Source organism: Lates calcarifer, unplaced genomic scaffold (assembly GCF_001640805.2).
Source record: "Lates calcarifer isolate ASB-BC8 unplaced genomic scaffold, TLL_Latcal_v3 _unitig_5086_quiver_549, whole genome shotgun sequence".
Lineage (NCBI taxonomy): Eukaryota > Metazoa > Chordata > Actinopteri > Centropomidae > Lates > Lates calcarifer.
This window is the reverse complement of record NW_026117286.1, coordinates 282,501-304,295: the sequence shown is the minus strand read 5'-3', so window position 1 is coordinate 304,295 and position 21,795 is coordinate 282,501. Positions and strand designations below refer to the sequence as shown.

General features: G+C 42.7%; 3 protein-coding genes across 4 annotated transcripts in view; 2 read left to right on the top strand and 1 right to left on the bottom strand.

Moving 5' to 3' along the window:
- Nucleotides 1-653: 653 nt before the first annotated feature.
- apbb3 (amyloid beta (A4) precursor protein-binding, family B, member 3) lies at nt 654-11,584 on the bottom strand. Of its 2 annotated transcripts, none has more exons than XM_018661916.2 (12): nt 11,081-11,584; nt 7,227-7,390; nt 7,042-7,097; nt 6,757-6,805; nt 6,116-6,265; nt 5,901-6,028; nt 5,207-5,321; nt 5,002-5,083; nt 4,830-4,913; nt 3,724-3,839; nt 3,464-3,643; nt 654-2,960 (listed from the first exon to the last, which is right to left on the bottom strand). In XM_018661916.2, the coding sequence occupies exons 1-12, from the start codon at nt 11,127-11,129 to the stop codon at nt 2,706-2,708; spliced, it is 1,428 nt and encodes a 475-aa protein (XP_018517432.1). In that variant the 5' UTR covers nt 11,130-11,584; the 3' UTR covers nt 654-2,705. The 2 variants fall into 2 exon arrangements, with proteins under 2 accessions (XP_018517432.1, XP_050924579.1); XM_051068622.1 differs by having other exon boundaries at nt 7,042-7,100; nt 11,081-11,583.
- An 839-nt stretch (nt 11,585-12,423) lies between these two features.
- sra1 (steroid receptor RNA activator 1) lies at nt 12,424-16,430 on the top strand. Its single transcript, XM_018661934.2, has 6 exons — nt 12,424-12,666; nt 13,693-13,809; nt 14,604-14,690; nt 14,772-14,926; nt 15,004-15,112; nt 15,328-16,430. The coding sequence occupies exons 1-6, from the start codon at nt 12,642-12,644 to the stop codon at nt 15,582-15,584; spliced, it is 750 nt and encodes a 249-aa protein (XP_018517450.1). The 5' UTR covers nt 12,424-12,641; the 3' UTR covers nt 15,585-16,430.
- A 2,681-nt stretch (nt 16,431-19,111) lies between these two features.
- Nucleotides 19,112-21,795, top strand: part of camk2a (calcium/calmodulin-dependent protein kinase II alpha) — a 17,301-nt gene continuing 14,617 nt past the window's right edge. The window contains exons 1-2 of the mRNA XM_018661913.2: nt 19,112-19,526; nt 21,233-21,327. Coding sequence (XP_018517429.1) covers nt 19,465-19,526; nt 21,233-21,327 — 157 coding nt within the window. The 5' untranslated portion in view covers nt 19,112-19,464. The remainder of the gene's footprint in view (nt 19,527-21,232; nt 21,328-21,795) is intronic.

Genomic DNA, 21,795 nt, shown 5'->3' with positions numbered 1-21,795 from the left:
ATGTCACCGTTGATCACATGAAGGTTGAGAAGTCAAAAGTTTTTTTTTAAAGTTCATAGCACAAAGAGTAATAATAAACTTTATCTACAGCCGGAGGAGACGTCTTCACATTTACAGATGTCTCTTTGATAATCGAGGTTTATCGGGACATAACTAGGTATTTTTTAGTTGCAGTACCACATGTGACCACTGGGAGAAACTATCAGGAAGGTTGCTAACAACGCTCTACAAACAGCGTAGCAACATGTCCACAGATAAACCTGAACAGTTCTCTGTGTCTGACTGACTTCATGTAAACTAATGAGACTGAGCTGCTATAAACAGGAACATTAGCAGAGAGTTCACTGCTGTTGATGAGGAGCAGCCATCTTGGATTCTGTTGTCGGGGTTGGTGGGGTTGCTGCAACTTTCTGAGTTGGAAATCTGACTTCAGGGGGCGTTCAGGTTCAAACTTCTGACTGGGCGCTCAGAAATCCTGACTTCTAAATTTACCACAGACTTCTTCAGTGTTTGATAGAATCTTTGATTGTCTCCGACCAATCAGAAGGAGTGTTTCATGTAGGTGTTTTGTGATTGGCTGTTGATATTTAAAGAGCCCCAAACATCCCAGTGAAGTGACGTGTGAATAAATAAGTGTGAGGATCAGGGAGAAGAATATTTTCATCAGTTTATTTTTGGTTAATTTATACATGACATCATTGATTTGTTTTCTCTGCAGATAAATGAAGAGAGAAACTACTGGCTCGTCTGGTTTCTTCTCATGCAGCTGCAGCTGTTTGAATATATTTCTCTTCTCGTACGAACACATTCGAACCTCTCACTGATATTTTCCTACTGACACTGACACACCAAAGCTTCTATCTACAGGTGCTTTGGCCAATCAGGAGGCAGCTGGACAGTCCGTCTCAGTCCGTCGCCTCCAGCCGTACATTCAGAAACGTGTAAATCATTTCCAGGATATTTTCAAAGACTTTCCATGCTGTTGTCCATGCTGTGCCTGACATGCAAACTGCAGGGCAAAGTGTCAAACTGTCATTGACTTTAACTAAAATAACATTTAAAAAGTAAGGTTGGTTCGTGGTGTGTTTACTGACCTTCTCATGAGGCGTTTCAGAGCTCTCAGTGTTCCTGGGAGTTCAGAGTGTAGAAAACAGAGGTGTTGGACTGTTTCTTTAATGATGTTTTAATGACATAAATGATTATTTATTTATTTATTTATTAAAGTCTTTATATATTTTATGCATTTTCTATAACGGAGCATCAGGCCACTGTTCAGAAAAAAAATCTGTCAAAAAATTTTGTAATTATTTGAAAAGAATTTGTAGTATTATAAGAATAAAATCGTAACATACAAGAGTGAAATTCTCAAAGAATGTCTGTTTAAAAAATATACTTTTGTTTGAAATATCATGACTTTATTCTGAAAACTTTCCTTTTTCCTCAATATTCAAATTTTATTCTATATTGAAAACATTACGACTGTTTCCTCCTAATCTTACAACTTTAAAATATTATGACCTTTTTGTAAAACTTCCAAATACTCCAACTTTAAAAACAACTGATCAAAACTTCAAGTTCATTATTGTTATTATTAGACTTTACTTCATTTTCTTTTTAATTTTTCAGAAAAGATTACGACTTTTAAAATAATCTATCTTTGCTCTCAAAACGTTATGACTGTTTCCTCCTAATTTTATGACTTGAAATATTACAACTTTTTTGTGATATGTTCAACTCTATTCTCAAAACATTACGACTTTTTCCCCCAAATATCTCAACTGTATCCTCTAAATATTGTGACTTTATTCTGATATTACAACTTTATTGACATGTTTTTTTTCTGACAGCGACGCTGACTCTCTCACCTGTTTGTTCATTTGTTTACATGTGAACAGCTGTAACCATGGAAACCTGTGACATCAGCACCTCCCGTCATGTGACCTGAACACGGATAAATAAACAGGTAAGTCGATAAACACCACATCGGTTTCCATGTTTGTTTTTCTGCCCCCTGCTGGTCTGAATGACTCACTGCAGTTTTAAAAACTTGACGTTTCTAATTCACTAAAATACAAAGCTTAAAGCGAACACGTACGAACACATACAGATGCTTTTCTTCTCTATCCTATCTCACTCCTATCTCTAAGTTTCACTCTGATTAAGGGCGAGTTGAAGGGTTGGGTGAGAGTCGTGTTAAAGGGCTGTTTCAGGGTTTCTTTAGGTTATTTGTTGACTAAAGTTAAGTCGGGGATCTTTTTGTCATTTCAGTTATTTTTTAATGTTTAATTATGGTCAGATCATCCTGAGTCAATATAACAATATAACAATAGATTTAATTTGACTTCTGGCTAAAATGATCCTCCACAGATCTGAGGAGGTGGTGAGGTGTTGGCAGAGGTCTCGACCAACAAGTTACTGATCAGGTCTCTGCTGTTTGGATCCAGTGGTTGTTTCCTGGTCTGATCACGGCCTCTAAAGTAACAGAAAACCCACGTTAGAGTCCGGAGACCTCTGCTGGTCACCTGACGTTCGTGCTCTTCAGGTGAGACGAACATCATGAGTTCAGACAGGTATGTTTCAGGTCCAACAAACAGGAGAAGAGACGACTGTGGCGAGTGTCGGCGTCGCTGGTGATGTGAAGGTGGCAGAACCAGCCGGTTGGACCGCCAGAGCCGCCATGGTCTCTGCCGGTTCCTCCCCCGTCATTAGGAGGTGGCAGTCTGTTTGTTGCGAAAGGTTTCGAAGAATGCCATCATCCCCTTCCTCACGCTGCCACCGTTTCCCTTTGTCATCCTCGGCGTCATCATGGCGGAGCTGCCGCTGCCATGGTAACGGGAAGTGAGAGGAGGGAAGGCAGCGCCATCCATGGAGTTGGCCCGTTTGACCTTGGACGGGTTCGCACGCCACGACTTAGACCTCGGAGGAGGAGTCTGAGCCACCAGACACTTCTGATACTGGACCTGAGGGAGAGAAGAGGACTGTTAGAGGAGTCAAAACCAGGAAGAGGTTCACTGATCTGAACAACAACAACAATAACAACCAGAGGTAACGCTAGCTAGGTTATCTGGCTAACGTTATCAGCTGCTGTCATTTCCTCTTCTCTTCCTCGTCACAGTGAAAACAGCAGAATGACTCTGAACAGTTTTTCTGTCTCAGATCTGTTCAAACATCATGGACTCAGCACTGCAGCATCTGGAAAACAGAGACTCAGAGAAGCTGGACCAGGAAACAGGATTTTAGTTGGTCGTGATGTCAGAGCGTTAATCTGCTGACTTCCTCCTCTTCTTTAAAACATCAACAGAAGCAGAAACTCAAACTTTTCAATATGAACCAGGAAAAATAAAAAAGAAAAACAATCAGAATAAAAAGCTAACTTAGATGAAAATAGAATATTTGGCTCCACCTAGTGGTCAGACAGAGAACTGCAGCTGCTCCACATCGAGCAGACAGACAGGTGTCTCACCATACATGCAGCCTGGACGGCCTCAGAGATGATCCCAGCGTCCGGTTCACACCAGAACACGTGACACTCGAATCTCTGCGTGCCGCCGTCGACGATCACGGCGAAGGTGTGGCTGTCATGGCCGACGCCCAGGAAGGTGAGGAAGCGTACCTGACACTCCCAGAATGGCTCTTCCCCCTCCTGTCAGGACCAGGTAAGGCAGGTTAACCAGAGCTGTGATGACCTTTGACCTGACGATCAGTGTTTTGTTCTGACCGTACCTCTCCCTTCCACAGAGACAGGACGTTCTCAGTGACGTGGATCACCGTCGGCTCCCAGTCATCTCTGTCTGTGGAGTTCATGATGCTCTCAATCGCTCTGTTCAACACCTCCATACCTGCAGCACACAGGTACACCTGTTATACTGTCTGTGGATCTGATACTGAAACACCTGAACAATTATTCCGCTGATGTAAACTGACCAGGATCTGTGGGAATATGTTTTAATATTAGTTAACATCCAAAGAAATAAGCATCCAAAAAACATAATGCGTAAACAGAAAGTTTGGTTTTCAAATGGAGAAACAATTAGATTTATATTGGAGAAATATTTTATACATAAATGTTATGTCCTAAATACAACACCAATATTTGATGAAGATTTGAATGAGGTCATTTTCTATAAAATAGTTAAAATATTGTAGATTTAAATGATTATTTATGTAACTTAATTACTGGCCGACCACTTGTGTATTTTGTTTTTGTTTTTATTATTGATTTTTAGTTGTTCTATAATTCTCCTTACTTTACTCTCTCCTTACCTGATGTTGATATGATGTTGTTAAAACTGAGGTTTATTATGATAATGGATTAATTAAAAAAAAAAAAGAAAAGAGAAAAAAGAGATTTCAGTCGTGGTTGATTTGGCGACATCTGGTGGTCACTGAAGGCAACAGCAGGTGAGAGGTGAAACTGACACTTCACTCATTCAGTTTCTAAAAGCTTTAGAAAAACACAAAAAGAGTAATTTCTGTTTTACTGATACTGAGGGAGGCTAACGCTACAGCTAATGCTAATATTTGAAAGGAAAATATTGAATAATTAATCTGGTGTTTCCAGGAAAGACTTGAACCAACTTCTCAGTTTAAACCAAAATAAATATTCATTCATTGTTTATTATTGAAAATTTCTTGTTGTTGAATTTAATATTTTCCTGTTGGTCTGACGTAAATAATCTAATTAATAATTAATAATTATGAGGAGTTAATGAATTGCAAGTTTAGCGATTGTAAATCTTTTTTTAAAAATTAATATCTGATCACAGACAGGTCAGGTGTAACAGGTGTAACAGGTGCGCTCAGGTGTAACAGGTGTGTTTCTGTCATACCCATGGCTCTGGACACTGGCAGGTTACCGATGTACTGGACCTCAAACTTCTGGGCCTGCTGCCGCACTGCCTCCAGGAACTCGACTGAAACAACAACAACGAGTCATCGGTGAAGAGCCAATCAGAGAGCAGCAGCAGCAGGTGACCTCAGAGAACAGAACAGGTGTGTCACCTTGTCTGGGCAGGTCCTCAGGTGAGATACTCTCCATTGTCAGAGAGCGAGACGGCCTCATCAGAGCCTTCTCCGACATCATCTACAGACACAGAAAACATCAGGTCTCACAACTTTAACCCTCAGAGCGTCGTCTCTCAGCACTTCCTGTCTGTGACAACATGACTGGTCACATGATGGATGACACACCTGAGCAGAGTCTCACCTTGGAGCACATCTCATGCAGAGCGGTGGCGATGGCTTTGGCCGGAGCGTCGCAGTGAAACACGTGACACTTGAGCACACAGCTGTCCTTATCGCCCGCCACAAAGGCAAAGTCCCTGAACGCACCACACACACATACACACACACAGAGGTGGTCAGGTGGTGCAGGTGGAGCTGGTGATGGGCAGGTGATCATGTGATCAGCAGGTTAAATAAATGACCCTGGCGTACAGAGGAGGAGGTGGAGATGAGTGTGTGTGTGAAGAGGTAAAGGTAGAGGTTTACCTGTCCCTGCCCAGGTGGGGGGAGGGGGGGCGTGTTAAAGAAACAGAGAGTGAGAGTGTTAGTGCAGACAGGTAAACCAACAGAAAGGTGAGTTTGATTCTTACACCTGAGTGTGCAGAAACATTTAACTGTGCTGTCAGATGAAAACCTCCCATCGCTTCATTAATAATCAAAAGATTTAAAACATTTTAAAACGTTAAAACTCCGACAGGTAATTTTATTTTTAATAATCAACACAAAGATTTTAAATGTTTAAATGTAAAATAAATAAAGTTACGTGTCGTAAAAACACAAAGAATTTTATTAACACAACACACTGCTGTTTGTGAGACAGACAGACAGACAGGTGGGACAGACAGAGAGACAGGTGGGACAGACAGAGAGACAGACAGTTCATCTGATTGGCTCACCTGCCGTTGTTGCAGCCCACCCCCCAGACTCGGATGTTGATGATTGGCTGACAGTGGAGGGGGGTGTGGTCTAAAGGGTCCAACAGGGTCAGAGTGTCTTTCTTCAGAACCAGCATCATCTCCCGGCCCTGCACAGACACACAGGTAGAGGTCCAGGTCCTGAACAGGTCTAAACCAGGTCTAAACTAGGTCCTGACGGTCTGAACAGGTCTCACCTCCCCCGAGGCTCCCTGCCTGTCTCTCTGCTCGGGGCTGCTGCAGTGAGACAGCTGCTGGATGACGTTACTGACAGCGAGACTGCTGCGACCGGGAGACAGGTCCTCCTCCTCCACCTGCAGCCAGCCCAGAGACCTGACTGCAAAACACTGAGAGACAGACAGGCGGAGGGAGAGAGAGAGAGAGAGAGAGACAGGTGGAGAGAGAGAGCGAGAGAGAGAGAGAGAGAGAGACAGATTAAGGGGTCAGTGGGTTGTTGGGTGAGAAGCAGAAACCAGGACAGTGTGTGTGTGTGTTTGGGGGGGGATTAAATCAGATTAATTTAAATCAGTGGTAGAGTGAGGTCGACTCAGACCAGGAGAGAGAGATTAGAGGAGATAGTCGCACGTTGTCGCCTCATGATGATGTCATCGTTACCTTCCTCTGACATCACAGCGGGTTGACACTTCCTGCTTCTAGAAACAAGATGGACGCCGCTGTTTGTGTTTTAATGAATCAGAGGAAAACTGTGGGAACGATGCTCAGATTAAAACATCAAATATAAACTGACTCTGTTTGAATTCAACTACACTTTGTTTATTATTATTATTATTATTATTATTATTATTATTATTATTATTATTATTATCACTGTTCATACCTTGGAGTCAGGGTCGTGGTTGGTGAGATAATCTTCATGCCATGATGATCTGAGAGGAAAAACAAAATGTATACATATACATGTGTCACAACGTGTAAACAACAGTGTGAAAGGTCCTCATAAGTCTGTAGAATTACAGGGACGTGTGTGACATTAAGACATTTTAGTTTTTAGTAGTTTTAAGGTTCAGGTTGGGATCACGGAGTTGGGAGAAAGGTGGATAGAGACTGTGTCTTCTCATGTAGGGTCCCCATAAGTGCATAAAGATAAACTCATGTGTGTTACCTGTCCTCAGGTGGTCCGTCTGTCTGTCTGTTGGAGCTCTGCTGTCCAGCCTCCTCCTGCTGAGACACAACACCACAGAAGAAGACAAACTCCAGACGTCTGCACCAGACAAACCTGAGCTGACCTGAGCTAACTCTGCTAAGCTGAGCTAACTGTGCTAAGCTGAGCTAACTCTGCTAACCCACCTGTTTGTTGAGGGGCTGTGGAGTCCCAGTGAGGCGGGGGTGCTGCCACTGGGTGGCGCCGGTGGGAACGTGCCAGTAGTAAGTCCCTGTGGAGTCTTTGATGGTTCTCCAGCCAGAGGGAAGGTCTGGATCCAGCAGCAGGTTCTGGTCAGTCCAGATGTTGTCTGCAGAGACACCAGCTGCTATTAGCGCCCCCTACAGGCTGAGATAAATATACCCACATGTTTTGTGTTTAATAATTAAAGAAACTGATATTAATTGTTCCAGTAGAACTGAAGGAGGAGCAGAGCTGAGATAAAGACACTGTGTGAGGGACAAAAGAGAACAAAGACAGTTTTTACAGCTACAGAACTCCATTCAGATTCCTGCTGTTTTTAACTTTCCTTCAGTATCACAGTGATCCAGTGAAAGGTGTCTGAACATCCATGATACTCTGACACCAGCAGCTGATCACTGAGGATTCTGTGCCATCATTCTTCCAAAATGTAAACAAATACTAAAAGGAAGTGAAGTTGTAACTTCAAAGTTGATGTTGCTGTAAAACTCACACACTTCTTAAGAAACCTCATGCATCACTCAGACAGAGGTGTGTTGTTAAGGACAGGTGAGAGCAGTGTTCTGTCCAATCAGCTGACAGTCTGAGGTGGCGAGAGACGAGCTGATTGGTCAGGAGATGTCGGTCATTCAGCTAAATTTAGAACAACTCAGATTCTGTTCGGCTAAAAATAACATGGAGTATTGATCAACAAAAATATCATGTCAGCAGTAAAATTCTCCCTCCTCGTCGCTTACTCTGCAGTTTTATTCCTGCAGGAGGAGGTGACTTTAACCTGACACACTCTGCTGTCACATGATCATGGCACAGGATTCATGATTCATGAGTCTTAGGGAAGACAAAACATCTTCTAATGGTGCAACATGAAGAAATGTAGTAATGCATTTCATCTCTCCCATTTTTCTTTCTTCTTTTGGAGTCAAACATATTCTGAGTTTTTAAACTACAGCTCCCATGATGCTTTGGGGTACATTAAGTTACCATAGAGTGGTGCAGGGTTAATGGGGCTGTCCAGTTGTACTAACCCTAACCCTTGAAGTCGGAGCAACCCCATCAACCCCGTCTACAACACGAGTCCTGTGTTTTTTATATTTGTTAATATGTTGGTCAGTCCACTAGTGTCAGTGTATCATTGATGTTCAGACAACTCAGTATTTTACTGTTAAAAACAGGAATGAAGCTCTGCAGCCTCTGTTTCCTCTGAGCTTTATTCTGAAAGGACGTCAGAGATGATGTTAGTTTCTGAACATTAGCGTTGTTTGTGTTCATGATATTGTACAAACTGTACGAGAGAAGGACAACAGAGTGATCAGAGGTCAAACTGCTGAACAAGATGAGAGGAAAGAGGAGAGGAAACTGAAGAGGTCTTGAATAATTAATGAGCCCTCAACGACACAAATTGCTGAATCAGCTGATTGAGAGACAGCGATATGACAAGGGGAGGAAGGGGGAGGAGGGAGGAGGAGTGGTCAGTACAGACTGACCAGCAGAATAAAGTCAAAGGAGGTTGATTCTCTCAGCTCTCATGTCAGATACTCAGCTCCAAATCAGGTCATGACAGAGACACCAATGGTTATAAAAGTCAAACATGAAACACTGATTAAAGCAGAATCAGTCAATCTGTCAGTGATTTATTTAAAACACATAACAGCAGCAGATTAAACTTTAATTTTATATTTTATACAGAGCTGCAGCACTGATCCTAAAAACAGGAAGTGAGTTAGCATGTTAGCATTTCCTGTTCCCTCGTCCCAAAGTCAGTGTGTTTCTGGTTAAATACCTGAAATAAGGTCTGTGGTTTTAACACAAGCTCAAGACATTTTCAGGTTTTATTCTCTGACATAAAATGGGTCAGTAAATCCCCCACTCCTGATGTTTGAAGCTTTTACGTGTCTTAAAAAAGGCGGTTGCTAACGAGTGTCTAAATGAGACTACAGAGGTTGTCGGGGACGTTAACATGAAAACCCATCTACTCACCAGTCCACCTTTACAGCCTCGTTGTGTTTCTACTCACGCTCTTTCAAACTCTCACTAACTTTCTAAGAAGAAAGGCTTTTGTAGAAGAGCTCAGAGCTAAATGAAATGACCAGTTGGAAGCTTAGTGGTGGAGACGTTGACGTCATGTGACCGTGGTGTAGTTGGTTTATAGCCTAACATTAGCTTCTTACTTCAAACATCAGAACAGTGGTGTTCATCTGTGAAGATGATCTGATCAACTAAACCTGAAGGATCAGAAACTTTAGCTGCTCACTGTTTATTTTCTAACTTCAGGTTGAACAGAAACACGTCGTCACTGTGGGACTGTTACAGTGTGTTATGTGTCGAGTCGACTCTTTAATGTGGAGACTGATATTCCTCCTGCATTATTATTATTATTATCATTATATTTTCTGCTGCAGTCTGTCTCTGAGTGTTCATCTCCTCCATGAGCTGAGGTCACTGTCAGACTACATCAGATCACCTCTCCTCCTTCACAGCTCAAACCTCTGGAAACTGAAGACCCAAATCAGTTCTCAGGTCCAGTTAAAGGTTCAGGTCACCTCCTGACCCTCCACGTCAGTCTGAGTGTTTTTAAAACAGAGAGGAGGTTTTACAGTGTAAGACTGAGAGATGTATGAGAACAGTGATGGCGTCACTCTGTCCTCTGTCAAACACTCTGTCCTCCTCTCTCTCTCTCTCTCTCTCTCTCTCTCTCTCTCTCTCTCTCGTCCCAGAATCCTTCATGACACAGCACCACCATGAGTGCGTGTGTGTGTTCATGTTCATGTCCTTCAGTTTCACTGAGGTCCAGTTTGACCGTTTTTTTTTTAAAACCAGGTCATGTGACTGATGAAGGGCATCCACTGACCTATCACAGGGTCAGAAAGCTGAGCTCCGCCCATCCTTAGTTACAGTTGCTAACCTGTCAAACATTCCATTCTAGAATATCACACACACACAGGTAACCATGGTAATAGTGGCAGATTTACTCTGAGTCCACAGTTTGTTTTAACAATTGTTTCAGACTGAAGTAAACAAACAGCTTCTTTTTAGGCGGCGACCATGACAGATTTTATCAGCTGTAGCTAGCTAGCTAATTAAGCTAACATTAGCTGAGGGGGTGTCAACAGTTGCTCTGTCTCTTTGTGTATGTCCATGTTCACATTTGCTGTACTGAAGCATCTGATTTGAGATACAGCAACTACCTGTGTCTGAAATCACTTATGAAATCATTCATTGTTCGTCCCCGACAACCTCTGTAGTCTCATTTAGACACTCGTTAGCAACCGCCTTTTTTAAGACACGTAAAAGCTTCAAACATCAGGAGTGGGGGATTTACTGACAGATTTTATGTCGGAGAATAAAACCTGAAAATGTCTTGAGCTTGTGTTAAAACCACAGACCTTATTTCAGGTATTTAACCAGAAACACACCGACTTTAGGACGAGGGAACAGGAAGTGCTAACATGCTAACATGCTAACTCACTTCCAATCCAGCAGCTCTCTATAGAAACTTAGCGAGGAGGGAAAAGGCTCCACATCTTTTTAGCTCAGCACAACTACCCCCCCCACCCCCACCCCACCTCACCCGCTCCTTTCCCACGTTGGCACCAGTTTATAGGTCACCAGGGACCCTTGGCTTATTAGCCCCATGGCCTCCCAGCAGGTTTATCCACCCCTGCTGAAACCACAGTGTCTACAGCTGTTCAATAAACAGATTGACAGCATGTAAACAACAGACAGGGTCAGTCCTCATAAAGCTGTGGGAATACAGGGTCCTCTGTGTGTATATACGTCTGTCTGTATGTGTGTGTCTTACCGTCATAGTTGACTATGATGATGGCCAACATGTAATCCTTGCCCATCATGGCTCCGCCCTCCAATCAGCTGATCACACACACACACACACACACACAGGCCCAGATACGGTTAAAGCTTCCTCCTGCCTGTCTCTCTCTCTCTCTCCGTCTGTCTGTCTGTCTCAGTGTCTCTCGTTCCTCCGTCCGTCCCTCTCTCAGACGACACCATCAGTCTTCTTCTTCTTCTCCTTTATTTTATCTCTCTGTCCTCCGGTGTTTTCTCTCTCTCCCTCTCTCCTCTCGTTCGTCCCTCCTCTCTCTCTCCCTCTCTCTCTGTCTGATGAAGGATGCTGTTTTCCTCCTCCTCCCTCTCTCCTCTCTCTCCTCCTCCTGCTGATGTCATCACTCCCCTCTCTCTCTGACTCTCTGCCTCGCTCGCCTTTCACTGTAAAAACAGTAAATACATTTTCACAGCAGTCACATGATTTTTTTTTTACAGTGTCAGTGTTTTCAGGGTTTCAATTTAAAATAGAAAGCAGTAGAATCAGCTTTGATCAACTGATTAGTTATAGGAAATATATTGATTTAACACTGTAGTGTGAAACCGGAAGTACTGTGACTTTAATAATAAACAAAGGATTTAATCATCTTTATACCTGCTGCTCTCCAGAGGTCGGTCTGTGCCACGTGACGTCATAGCAGGTGTGACACATTGGCCACGTGTCCCGGAAATGTTTTGACGGCAGGGAGCGCGTGAAGCTCGAGAACATTACGGGTCAAATCAGATCAGTTCTCCTACAAAATAAAAGCCTAAAGTTTACTGTAGCTGTAGAGAGCAGATCGTAACAACAAAATCACTGCATCCTCACATGTAATATAATTAATAATACTGTTATAAACACCCAAAGAGTGACAAACGTCTGACTCACTGTTTTTACTTGATATTAATTAAAACTACCCATAATTTAAAATAAAAGCTTGTAATCACCTGTAAACTGAGGGTTATTGATCTTTGTTGTGAATTTTAACAGCCGACTGTGAAGGCTGCTGCTCGTATGAAATGATGATTCACAAAATAAATGAATGAATGAATTTATCTTTAATTTATTTTTTCAGTGTTAACGTTCACTCCAACCTTCAAAAAATGTCTTTATTTCAGATTTTATTCAGTTTACTCAGAAACCTAATGTCTTTACACCTCAGCAGTTGTGAGTGTATGTGTGCACAGAGAATGAATGTTGAGACATATTATATTTTGTATAAAATGTCACATAAATAAAAACTCTAACAAAAACAAGAAACTTAAAAAAAAATTCACATCAGCTGGCTTTATTTTGAAATTCTAACAGGAAGTTAGCTACTGTAGCCTCGTGTACTTGATGCGGATAAATCCAATTTAAAGTAAACATAACGCCGTAATGTTCACGGGAGGAGATTCAGTGTCTGTTTGATCAAATATTTGTTTTAAACCCAAACTTTGCTAAAACCTGAACCGTTGTTTTAATTCCTCGGGTTAGCCGTTAGCTTAGCTTCCTCACCGGGAAGAAGAAGCTGTAGTTATTTGACGCGGTGGAGTCCAACATGGAGGACATGTACGTTAAACCAGGTGAGAGTTACTGACACTGACCGGCTCCTGAACGTCCTGAATAAAGTTTATGAGAAATGTTCATAATGCTGATGAAGTCTTGAATGTGAGGCTAACGGCTAACAGCGAAGGATCCGTCAAAGGAGAGTGACGAACTGCATTCACAAATCTGGTGGATTAAGTTTTCCTTAACCCTCAGGGATAAAAGAAAATACTTAATAAGAATTATTTAGGCATTTACGAATTAATAATGTGTTGCTTCTATATCGGCATACTAATAATTCACCAACCCGTATCTATTAAAGTAGAAATAGAAGGTTTGTTCCAGGTTGCCCCGTTGTTTTTACTGAACGATCAATAGCATTACAGCGTTAACGTGGCGGTGTGAATAAACCCCGGAGTTTCATCAGGAGATCTGTGCGTGTTTGTCATGTGAATACAGCGTTTACTAACAGAACCTGTCGATTTCTGAACGTGTCAACTCATGTTGTCCTGATCGTAAAAGGCAAAAAGAATTCAATGGAGTTTGGTTTGATTCACTTTACGTGTAAATGACAGATGATCTCGACCCAGATATTGACAGGTAATGATGTTATTAGTTATTAGTCCACTGCGGTGTAGTTTCTGTCCTGTAAATCAACGACCAGCGCGATAGTTCGGCTGCTCTGATCACAGGAATGTGAGTAATGTCGTATTGACAGAACGATTCGCCGAACTGCATTCAAAAATATGTCAAGTCAATGTCTTTTTAAAAGTTACACACTTTTCAAAGATTACATGAAGCATTTACAAATTTGTTGGTGTTGTCTTGAATTCGGCTCAGTGATGATAGGCCAAAGGTTTATCAGTGGTTGTCCTGGTGCTTTCTCAGTCCTGATGTAATCACAGCAGCATCTGAATGTTGCGTGAAGATGTAAATTAACTGTCACTTCACATCTTAACATTTTGTGAAAATAATCATCAGAATAATTTATATTCATTTTCTCATAAAGAAAAGAAAATGTTGAACTGTCCCTTTAACTAAACACCTGTCTCTGTGTTGCCAAGGTAACCAGGAGCGGGGCTGGAACGACCCCCCTCAGTTCTCCTACGGCCTTCAGATGGCCCGCGGACCACGTGGACCACAGAACCTCCTGAACAAAAGAGCAGCTCCACCCGCTTCAGGTACGAAAACACACCTGTCTACACCTGTCTACATCTGTTTACACCTGTTTACACCTGTATACTCCACCTGTCCACACCTGTCTACACCTGTCTGCACCTGTCTTCACCTGTATACTACACCTGTCCACACCTGTCCACACCTGTCCACACCTGTCTACACCTGTCCTCACCTGTCCTCACCTGTCCACACCTGTTCACACCTGTTCACACCTGTATACTACACCTGTCTATTACACCTGTCTACATCTGTTTACATTTGTATACTACACCTGTCTACACCTGTATACTACACCTGCCTACACCTGTATACAACTGTATACTACTCCTGTGTAGACCTGTATACTACTCCTGTCTACACCTTTATACTACACCTGTGTACACCTGTATACACCTGTATACTACACCTGTCTACACCTGTATACACCTGTATACTACATCTGTCTACACCTGTATACACCTGTCTACACCTGTCTGCACCTGTCTGCACCTGTTCACACCTGTATACTACACCTGTCTACACCTGTATACAACTGTATACTACACCTGTGTAGACCTGTATACTACTCCTGTCTACACCTTTATACTACACCTGTGTACACCTGTATACACCTGTATACTACACCTGTCTACACCTGTATACACCTGTATACTACATCTGTCTACACCTGTATACTACACCTGTCTACACCTGTCTCCACCTGTTTGCACCTGTCTACATTTACTGGCTTAGTGTTTTCATTCAGTAAAACTCAACCTTTAACGCCTCTAACATCTTGTCTCTGATTGGTCTCTAGGTGCAGGAGCCCCACCCCATATGCCTCCCTTGTCCAACCCTTTGGCCCCGCCCCCAAGTGGTATAGCCCCGCCCCCTCTAAACCCAGGTATGAGCTCTGGTGTCATCATGATTGGCAGCAGAATCTAACTATTAATATAATTCTTACCTGTCTCTGAACTCGTCACAGCTCGTCCACCACCTGGCTGCACGCCCCCTCCTCCCTCAGGACCAATGAGGAGTCAGAAAGAGGCAGACAGCAGCCAATCAGAGAGTGAGCCTGATGTGGAGGTGGTGGTGTTAGTGTTGAACCGAGCGCTGGCTGCCTGCAGACAGACGGTTAAAGTGAGTTTAAATCAAAGCAGAAACAACAAGTCTAGTCTCACCTGAGTCTGACTGTATGACCTTTGACCTGTCTGCAGGATCAGGTGTGTAATGACATGGCAAAGAGACTCCGCCTCCTGGAGGACAGCTGGAGGTCAGGTAGACTGAGCCTACCTGTGAGGAGACGCATGGACACCCTGGCTCAAGGTAACCTGACACCTCACACACCTGTCCGTCTCCTCACACACATGTCTGTCTCCTCACACACCTGTCTGACACCTCACACACCTGTCTGACACCTCACACACCTGTCCTGTCTCCTCACACACCTGTCTGACACCTCACACACCTGTCCGTCTCCTCACACACATGTCTGTCTCCTCACACACCTGTACCTGTCTGAACACTTACCTGTCTCTCAGAGTTGCAGTCGGGTCACTGGGACGTGGCCGATGAGATCCATCGCTCTCTGATGGTTGATCATGTGACTGAGGTCAGCCAATGGATGGTCGGTGTCAAACGACTCATCGCTGAGACCCGAAAGCTGAGTCCAGAACTCCTTGAACCTCTTCAGAAACCTGCAGAACCGGTCCAGGACTCGGAAGAGCCAGTCCAGGACTCAGAAGAACCAGCCCAGGACTCGGGAGAACCAGCTCAGGACCCAGTCTCCCAGTCCTGACTCTTTTAGTCCTGCAGGACTCTCCAGCAGGTTTCTTTCTTCTCTTGACAAACTTTGACTTTTAAATCAGGACCAGGTGGCGTTAATCATAATATTCACACTTCAGGAGAGGGTCAAAGGTCAGAACTCCAGGAGCAGGTAAGGGGTCAGTGGTTTGCACAAGGACACTCCAGCAGGGACAGACTTACTGTTCACATTGAAACCCTTCAGTTCTGGGGTAGACTCTATCTGGACTTGGACTCCATTCTTTGAACTCTGAACTTTAGATCGTGGACATTTAAGTCTGGACTCTGGACTTAAGACTTTTTCTGGTGTCTGGACTCTGGTCTTCTGACACTTTGGACTCTGGACTCAGGATCCTAGACCCTGGACTCTAGACCCCGAACTCTGGACTCTTTGGGCTTTTCCAACTCTAGACCTTGAATTCTGGACTCTGGACACCCTGGACTTTAGATTCTGAATTCTAAACTCTGAACTCTGGACTCTGGATTTTAGACTCTAACCTTGATCTGGATGGTTGACACTCAGACCTCTGGAATGTACACTCTGTTCTTTGGACTTTCATCAATTCTGGACTCTAGACTAGACACTCTGTGCCCTGGTCCCTGGACTCTGACTGACCCTGTCAACCATCCAAATACCCATTCAGCTACCATAAACACCTGTGTAACGGCTCACAACCCTGTACCTCTGGTCTCTCTCTGGACTCTGGGCCTTGACCGATCCTCCGGTCTCAGCAGAGGTCTCTGATGAAGAGTCCTGAACCAGTTTTGAGTTCGTCAGGAACAAACAGTCTTTACTGTCCGGTCACGATGTTGATGTGGGAATAAATCTTACTCTCTTTGATTTCCAAGTGTTTTCATTCGTCATGTTTTAGGTGTCAGGATCAGGGATCCTCAGAGACCTGATCCCTGTAAACCTCTGGTCCAGTTTCTTTGGGGCACTCGTACAAAAAAGTTTAAAAGCCAACATTTGTACAGTAAAACAGATCAGTACTTTTTTGTTGGTATAAAAGTGAGCAGCGCCCCCTGGTGGCCTCTGTGGTTGATACCTTACCTGAAACACCTGGAATAAAAGGAACTTAGCACATGTGTATAAAATGTATGAAATTCAGGTGAAACATGTAACAGGAGTCAGGTGTTGTTACAGGTGTTTTACTTTAACGCACCTCACCCAGAGAATTAATCGAATCAAATACAGCGTCCAGTCTGCCTGAAGACCTCTACATGACAATATTCAGGTACAGTCACAGCGCCACCTACTGGGGTCGACCAGCTCCACCTGCAGGTCGCCCCCCACCCTCCTGAACCCTTCAGAAGATCCCCCTCTCCCTGCAGGTTTGGTTCAGTCCACATGTCATCGGCCTGCTGCTCTTCACTGTGAGTAAACACTGAACAAACTAACGCTGAACTTCTCGTCATTAAAAACACCTGAGACGACTCTGAGCTGCAGAACCACATCAGGTAACTGGCCGAGCTGAACGTCTCTCCTTTACGATCGTTCTCACGTCGTCCGTTAGAGTCGACTCAGGTACGTTTGAGTTCACACTAACAGAATCATAGACACCGATATTTCAGACTGAGTCACACCTGAGGAAGTTCTGATCCTCAGATCATTATAACACGTCCTGGGTGTACAGGTGGAATGAAGCAGCAGCAGGTTAGTGCAGTGTTGACATGTGACCAGCAGGAGGCAGCAGAGGACAGGACACGACTCACACTGACGCCTGACAGAGCGAGGGCCTGTATTACTATCTTTATGAGGACCAGTTTCAGCTTTAAACAGTCCTCATCTCTGTCCCACTGAAGGTTCAGACCTGCTTTAAGGTCCAGGTCCAGTCAGACTGCTTAGGTCCAGTCCAGCTTGCTTGTAAATTCTTTTGTAGAGTTTCTCAAAGGAAACGTTAAAGAACAGAGATCAGATCTCAGACCTGTTCTCTGTACGACCTCTGACCTCCTCATCAGTAGAAACCAGATGTCTCTGACGGGTCGTACCTGAGCTAAGTTGTTGACATTAGCAGCTGTTTACAGTTGTCAGTCGGAGGCAATTCACTATTTAAAACCTGAAAATGTCTTGAGCTTGTGTTAAAACCACAGACCTTATTTCAGACATTTAACCAGAAACACACTGACAACAGGAAGAGCTAACATGCTAACTTGCTAACTGACTTCCTGGTCTTAGGGTCAGTCCTGCAGCTCTGTCCCTGGAGCTGGTCCTGATGTTCAGTCTCTACCTGCTGTGGAGACAAAGATCTTTGTTCTGTCTCCAGATTCTCACGTCTCTGCTGCAGGAGGAGGAGCCGTGTTACTGTCGATCTGTCCGTCAGAGTCAGCCAATCAGAAACCACCATATGCCACCACATATGTTTACTCAGTGGCCCAGAGCTGCTGGTGAGGCCTCAGTCAGTAACACAGTGAACACAGCATCTCTTCATCCTAGAGTTTAAAGTGCTCAGACAGCGACTGTAACGACCTTGGTGGCCTGTAGGAGGCGCTGACGCCTTCAAACTGTTTTAATGTTGTATTTTCATCAGCAGCTTCTCCACTGTTCAGACACTCAGTCTGAACTCTGCTGACCAATCAGCTCTGCCTCCTCCTCCTCCTCTCTCCAGGGATGAAGAAGAGGAAGAGGCTCAAAAAGAGGAAACCAAGCAGAAAAGATGAGTGACAGGAAGACAGAGAGACAAACAGAGAGAAAGAAGCTCGTCCCCACGGAGACAAACAAACCTAAAAATAGACGTAAAGAGAGAAAAGACAAGAGAGGTCGTCACAGGTCAGAGTCTGAGGGAAACAGACGAGTCCTCAGATCCTTTAACCCAGGATCCATGATCAGCACAGTCTGACACATCAGCAGGTAAACAGAGAGCGCCACCTTCAGGCTAAACCCCCTCACCACCAAAGTCTGCTGCAACTTCCTCAGTGACCTGTTGATCTCAGCTGAAGTCAGAACCCGACCACCAGAATCCAAGATGGCTGCTCCTCATCAGCAGCAGTGAACTCTCTGCTAATGTTCCTGTTTATAGCAGCTCAGTCTCATTAGTTTACATGAAGTCAGTCAGACACAGAGAACTGTTCAGGTTTATCTGTGGACATGTTGCTACGCTGTTTGTAGAGCGATGTTAGCAACTGTTGCTAACAACAGCTAGTCTGAGACGTAGTAATATTAATATTTGAAGTAACAGTAGTAGTAGTACCTTTACCACTATAAGTGGTAGTTTTAAGTGTATTTGTAGTATTAGTAGTAGTATCAGTAGAACTAATATTGTGGAATTATTCATAGTATTATTTGTAGTATTAGCTGTATTAATGGCAGTATCAGCAGGAGTAATATTTGTAATATCAGTAGTAGTAGTAGTATTGTCAGCAGTATTACTGCAGTTTTTCTGTCCCTGAATACTCGGAGCTGGCCGTGTTTGCAGTCTTACTTTCCAGCACAGACAGAGAGGATGCAGTTACCATGACAACCGTGTGTGTGTGTGTGTGTGTGTGTGTGTGTGTGTGTGTGTGTGTGTGTGTGTGTGTGTGTGTGTGTGTGTCCTGGCCTCTGATTGGCTGACGGTGGGGAGTGGGCGGGCAGGTTGAGCGTCTGAAAGCGTCACTCAGTCTCAGATCAGGACAGAGAGACACTGATCTCCTCACTGCTCTCTCCATCATCCCTCCATCTTCTTCCTCCTCCTCCTCTTCCTCCGTCCAGAACTCTCTCTCTCTCTCTCTCTCTCTCTCCCTCTCTCCATCTCCCCTCTTCTCCTCCTTCTGTCTTCTCTCCTCCACCCCTCAGACAGACACACAGACGGGGTAACTCTTGGCCTTCATCACCACCATCATCATCCTCAGAGGAACTCGGACAGGGAGCCCCCTGACCCTCGCCCCGCCGGGTCACCATGGCAACGGTCATCTGCACTCGTTTCACCGAGGAGTATCAGCTGTACGAGGAGCTGGGCAAGTGAGTGTCAGCATCATCATCTTCATCACCTTCATCATCGTCTTCATCAGTAGAAACACTGACGTTTCAACTTTTTACTTTTATTTACTTTCTCTTCAACTGAAACATTTTATTTATTTTACATTTGTATAAATCTGTATAGAAACATTCATGTTTGATTTATTTCTAGTAGTTTAAAATGACTTGGTCTGATAATGACGATTATTATTTTATTATTATATATTATTAACATTATTTAGATTTTTTTACTTTTTGTAAAATAATTTAATTTATTTAAAGATTTATTACATTATTATTTTATATCTATCATATAAGCAATATTTTTTATCACATATATGTATACACACACACACACACACATATATATATTTAAAATGTTTACTTTTACTTTATTTAAATATTTCAATTTTGTTATTATTTAATTATTTATTTAGAAGCATTTTTGTTATTATGACATATTTTATATTTATTGTTTGAATTTTGCAATCATTATTATTTTTAAGTACTTTTCTTACTATCATCATATAAATTTTATATTTTTATTTTTATTAATTTAAATGTTTGCACTCATGATTATTTATTATAATCTTTATTATTATTGTAACATATATTGAATATTTTTATTTTGTATATATTTCTTAGTTTAATAGTTTTTCTTGTTTATTGTAATATTAGTATTAAATCAAAATACTTTTTTTATTTCTATATTTGTAATTTTTGTATTATACATTTTTTTGTCTTTTGCCCTTTAAATTGTTTTAATTCCTTGATATATGAAATGTATTGTAATGAAATATTTGTATTTTTTGTTTCTGTAATTGATTTTATTTCTTATATATTGATAAAATATGAGGTTTTCATAACTTTAATATTGATATAAATCATTTATAGATTAGATAGATAGATGAGTGTAACACCTTTTTGACCCTGTCCCACTCATCACCCACACACACACACACACACACACACACACACACACACATACATAATGCCAGGTCTCTTACATAATGTGAATGTGGGTGGTTGAATTCAGCTTTCATAAGAAACAGACTCAGAAAGCTTCTGTGGAAAAACTCCTCCGTTACAGGCACAGAGAAACAGTCATTATTTATACTTTATCAACAATATCATTATTATTGATCAGGATTGATTGATTAGACTGATTAGAATCAGAACGATCCATACCTGAGGTCCTACATCTCCCATAATGCACCTGGACAGTGAAATCCACTACAGAAGCAGTTTTAGCAGTAGCAGTAGTATTAGCAGTCATAGCAGTGGTAGTTGTAATATTTGCTGTAGTATTTTATTCTAGCAGTACTAATAGTATATTCAGTAGTGGTAGCAGTATAAGCAGTGGCAATAATAGCAGTAATATTTGCAGTGGTAAAACTGGTCATAGTATTAGCAGTAGCTGTGTTAACGATATTGGAATTAGCAGTAGCATTAGCAGTAACTGTAAAAACTAGTACTAGCAGTGATATCAGTGGTAGTAGTAATATTTGCAGAAATATTAGAAGTACCAGTTTCAGCAGTAGCAACAGTAATGATAGTATTAACATTAGTAGTGTGTGCAGTAGTAGTAGCAGTGATATTTGCAGTAGTATTAGCCGTAGCAGTACTAGTCGTATTTTCAGTAGTAGCAGCAGTAAATTTGAATCTAGAACAGATGTTGTTGTAACTTTGGTTCCTCCTGTTGTTTCCAGGGGAGCGTTTTCAGTGGTGCGGCGCTGTGTGAAGGTGCTGTCAGGTCAGGAGTACGCTGCCAAGATCATCAACACCAAGAAACTGTCGGCCAGAGGTGAGGACCTGAAAGAGGACTGAGAACCTCAGCAGTCCACCTTTACTCACCACCTTTACTCACCAGTCCACCTTTACTCATCAGTCCACCTTTACTCACCACCTTTACTCACCAGTCCACCTTTACTCACCACCTTTACTCACCAGTCCACCTTTACAGCCTCGTTGTGTTTCTACTCACGCTCTTTCAAACTCTCACTAACTTTCTAAGAAGAAAGGCTTTTGTAGAAGAGCTCAGAGCTAAATGAAATGACCAGTTGGAAGCTTAGTGGTGGAGATGTTGACGTCATGTGACCGTGGTGTAGTTGGTTTATAGCCTAACATTAGCTTCTTACTTCAAACATCAGAACAGTGGTGTTCATCTGTGAAGATGATCTGATCAACTAAACCTGAAGGATCAGAAACTTTAGCTGCTCACTGTTTATTTTCTAACTTCAGGTTGAACAGAAACACGTCGTCACTCTGATCG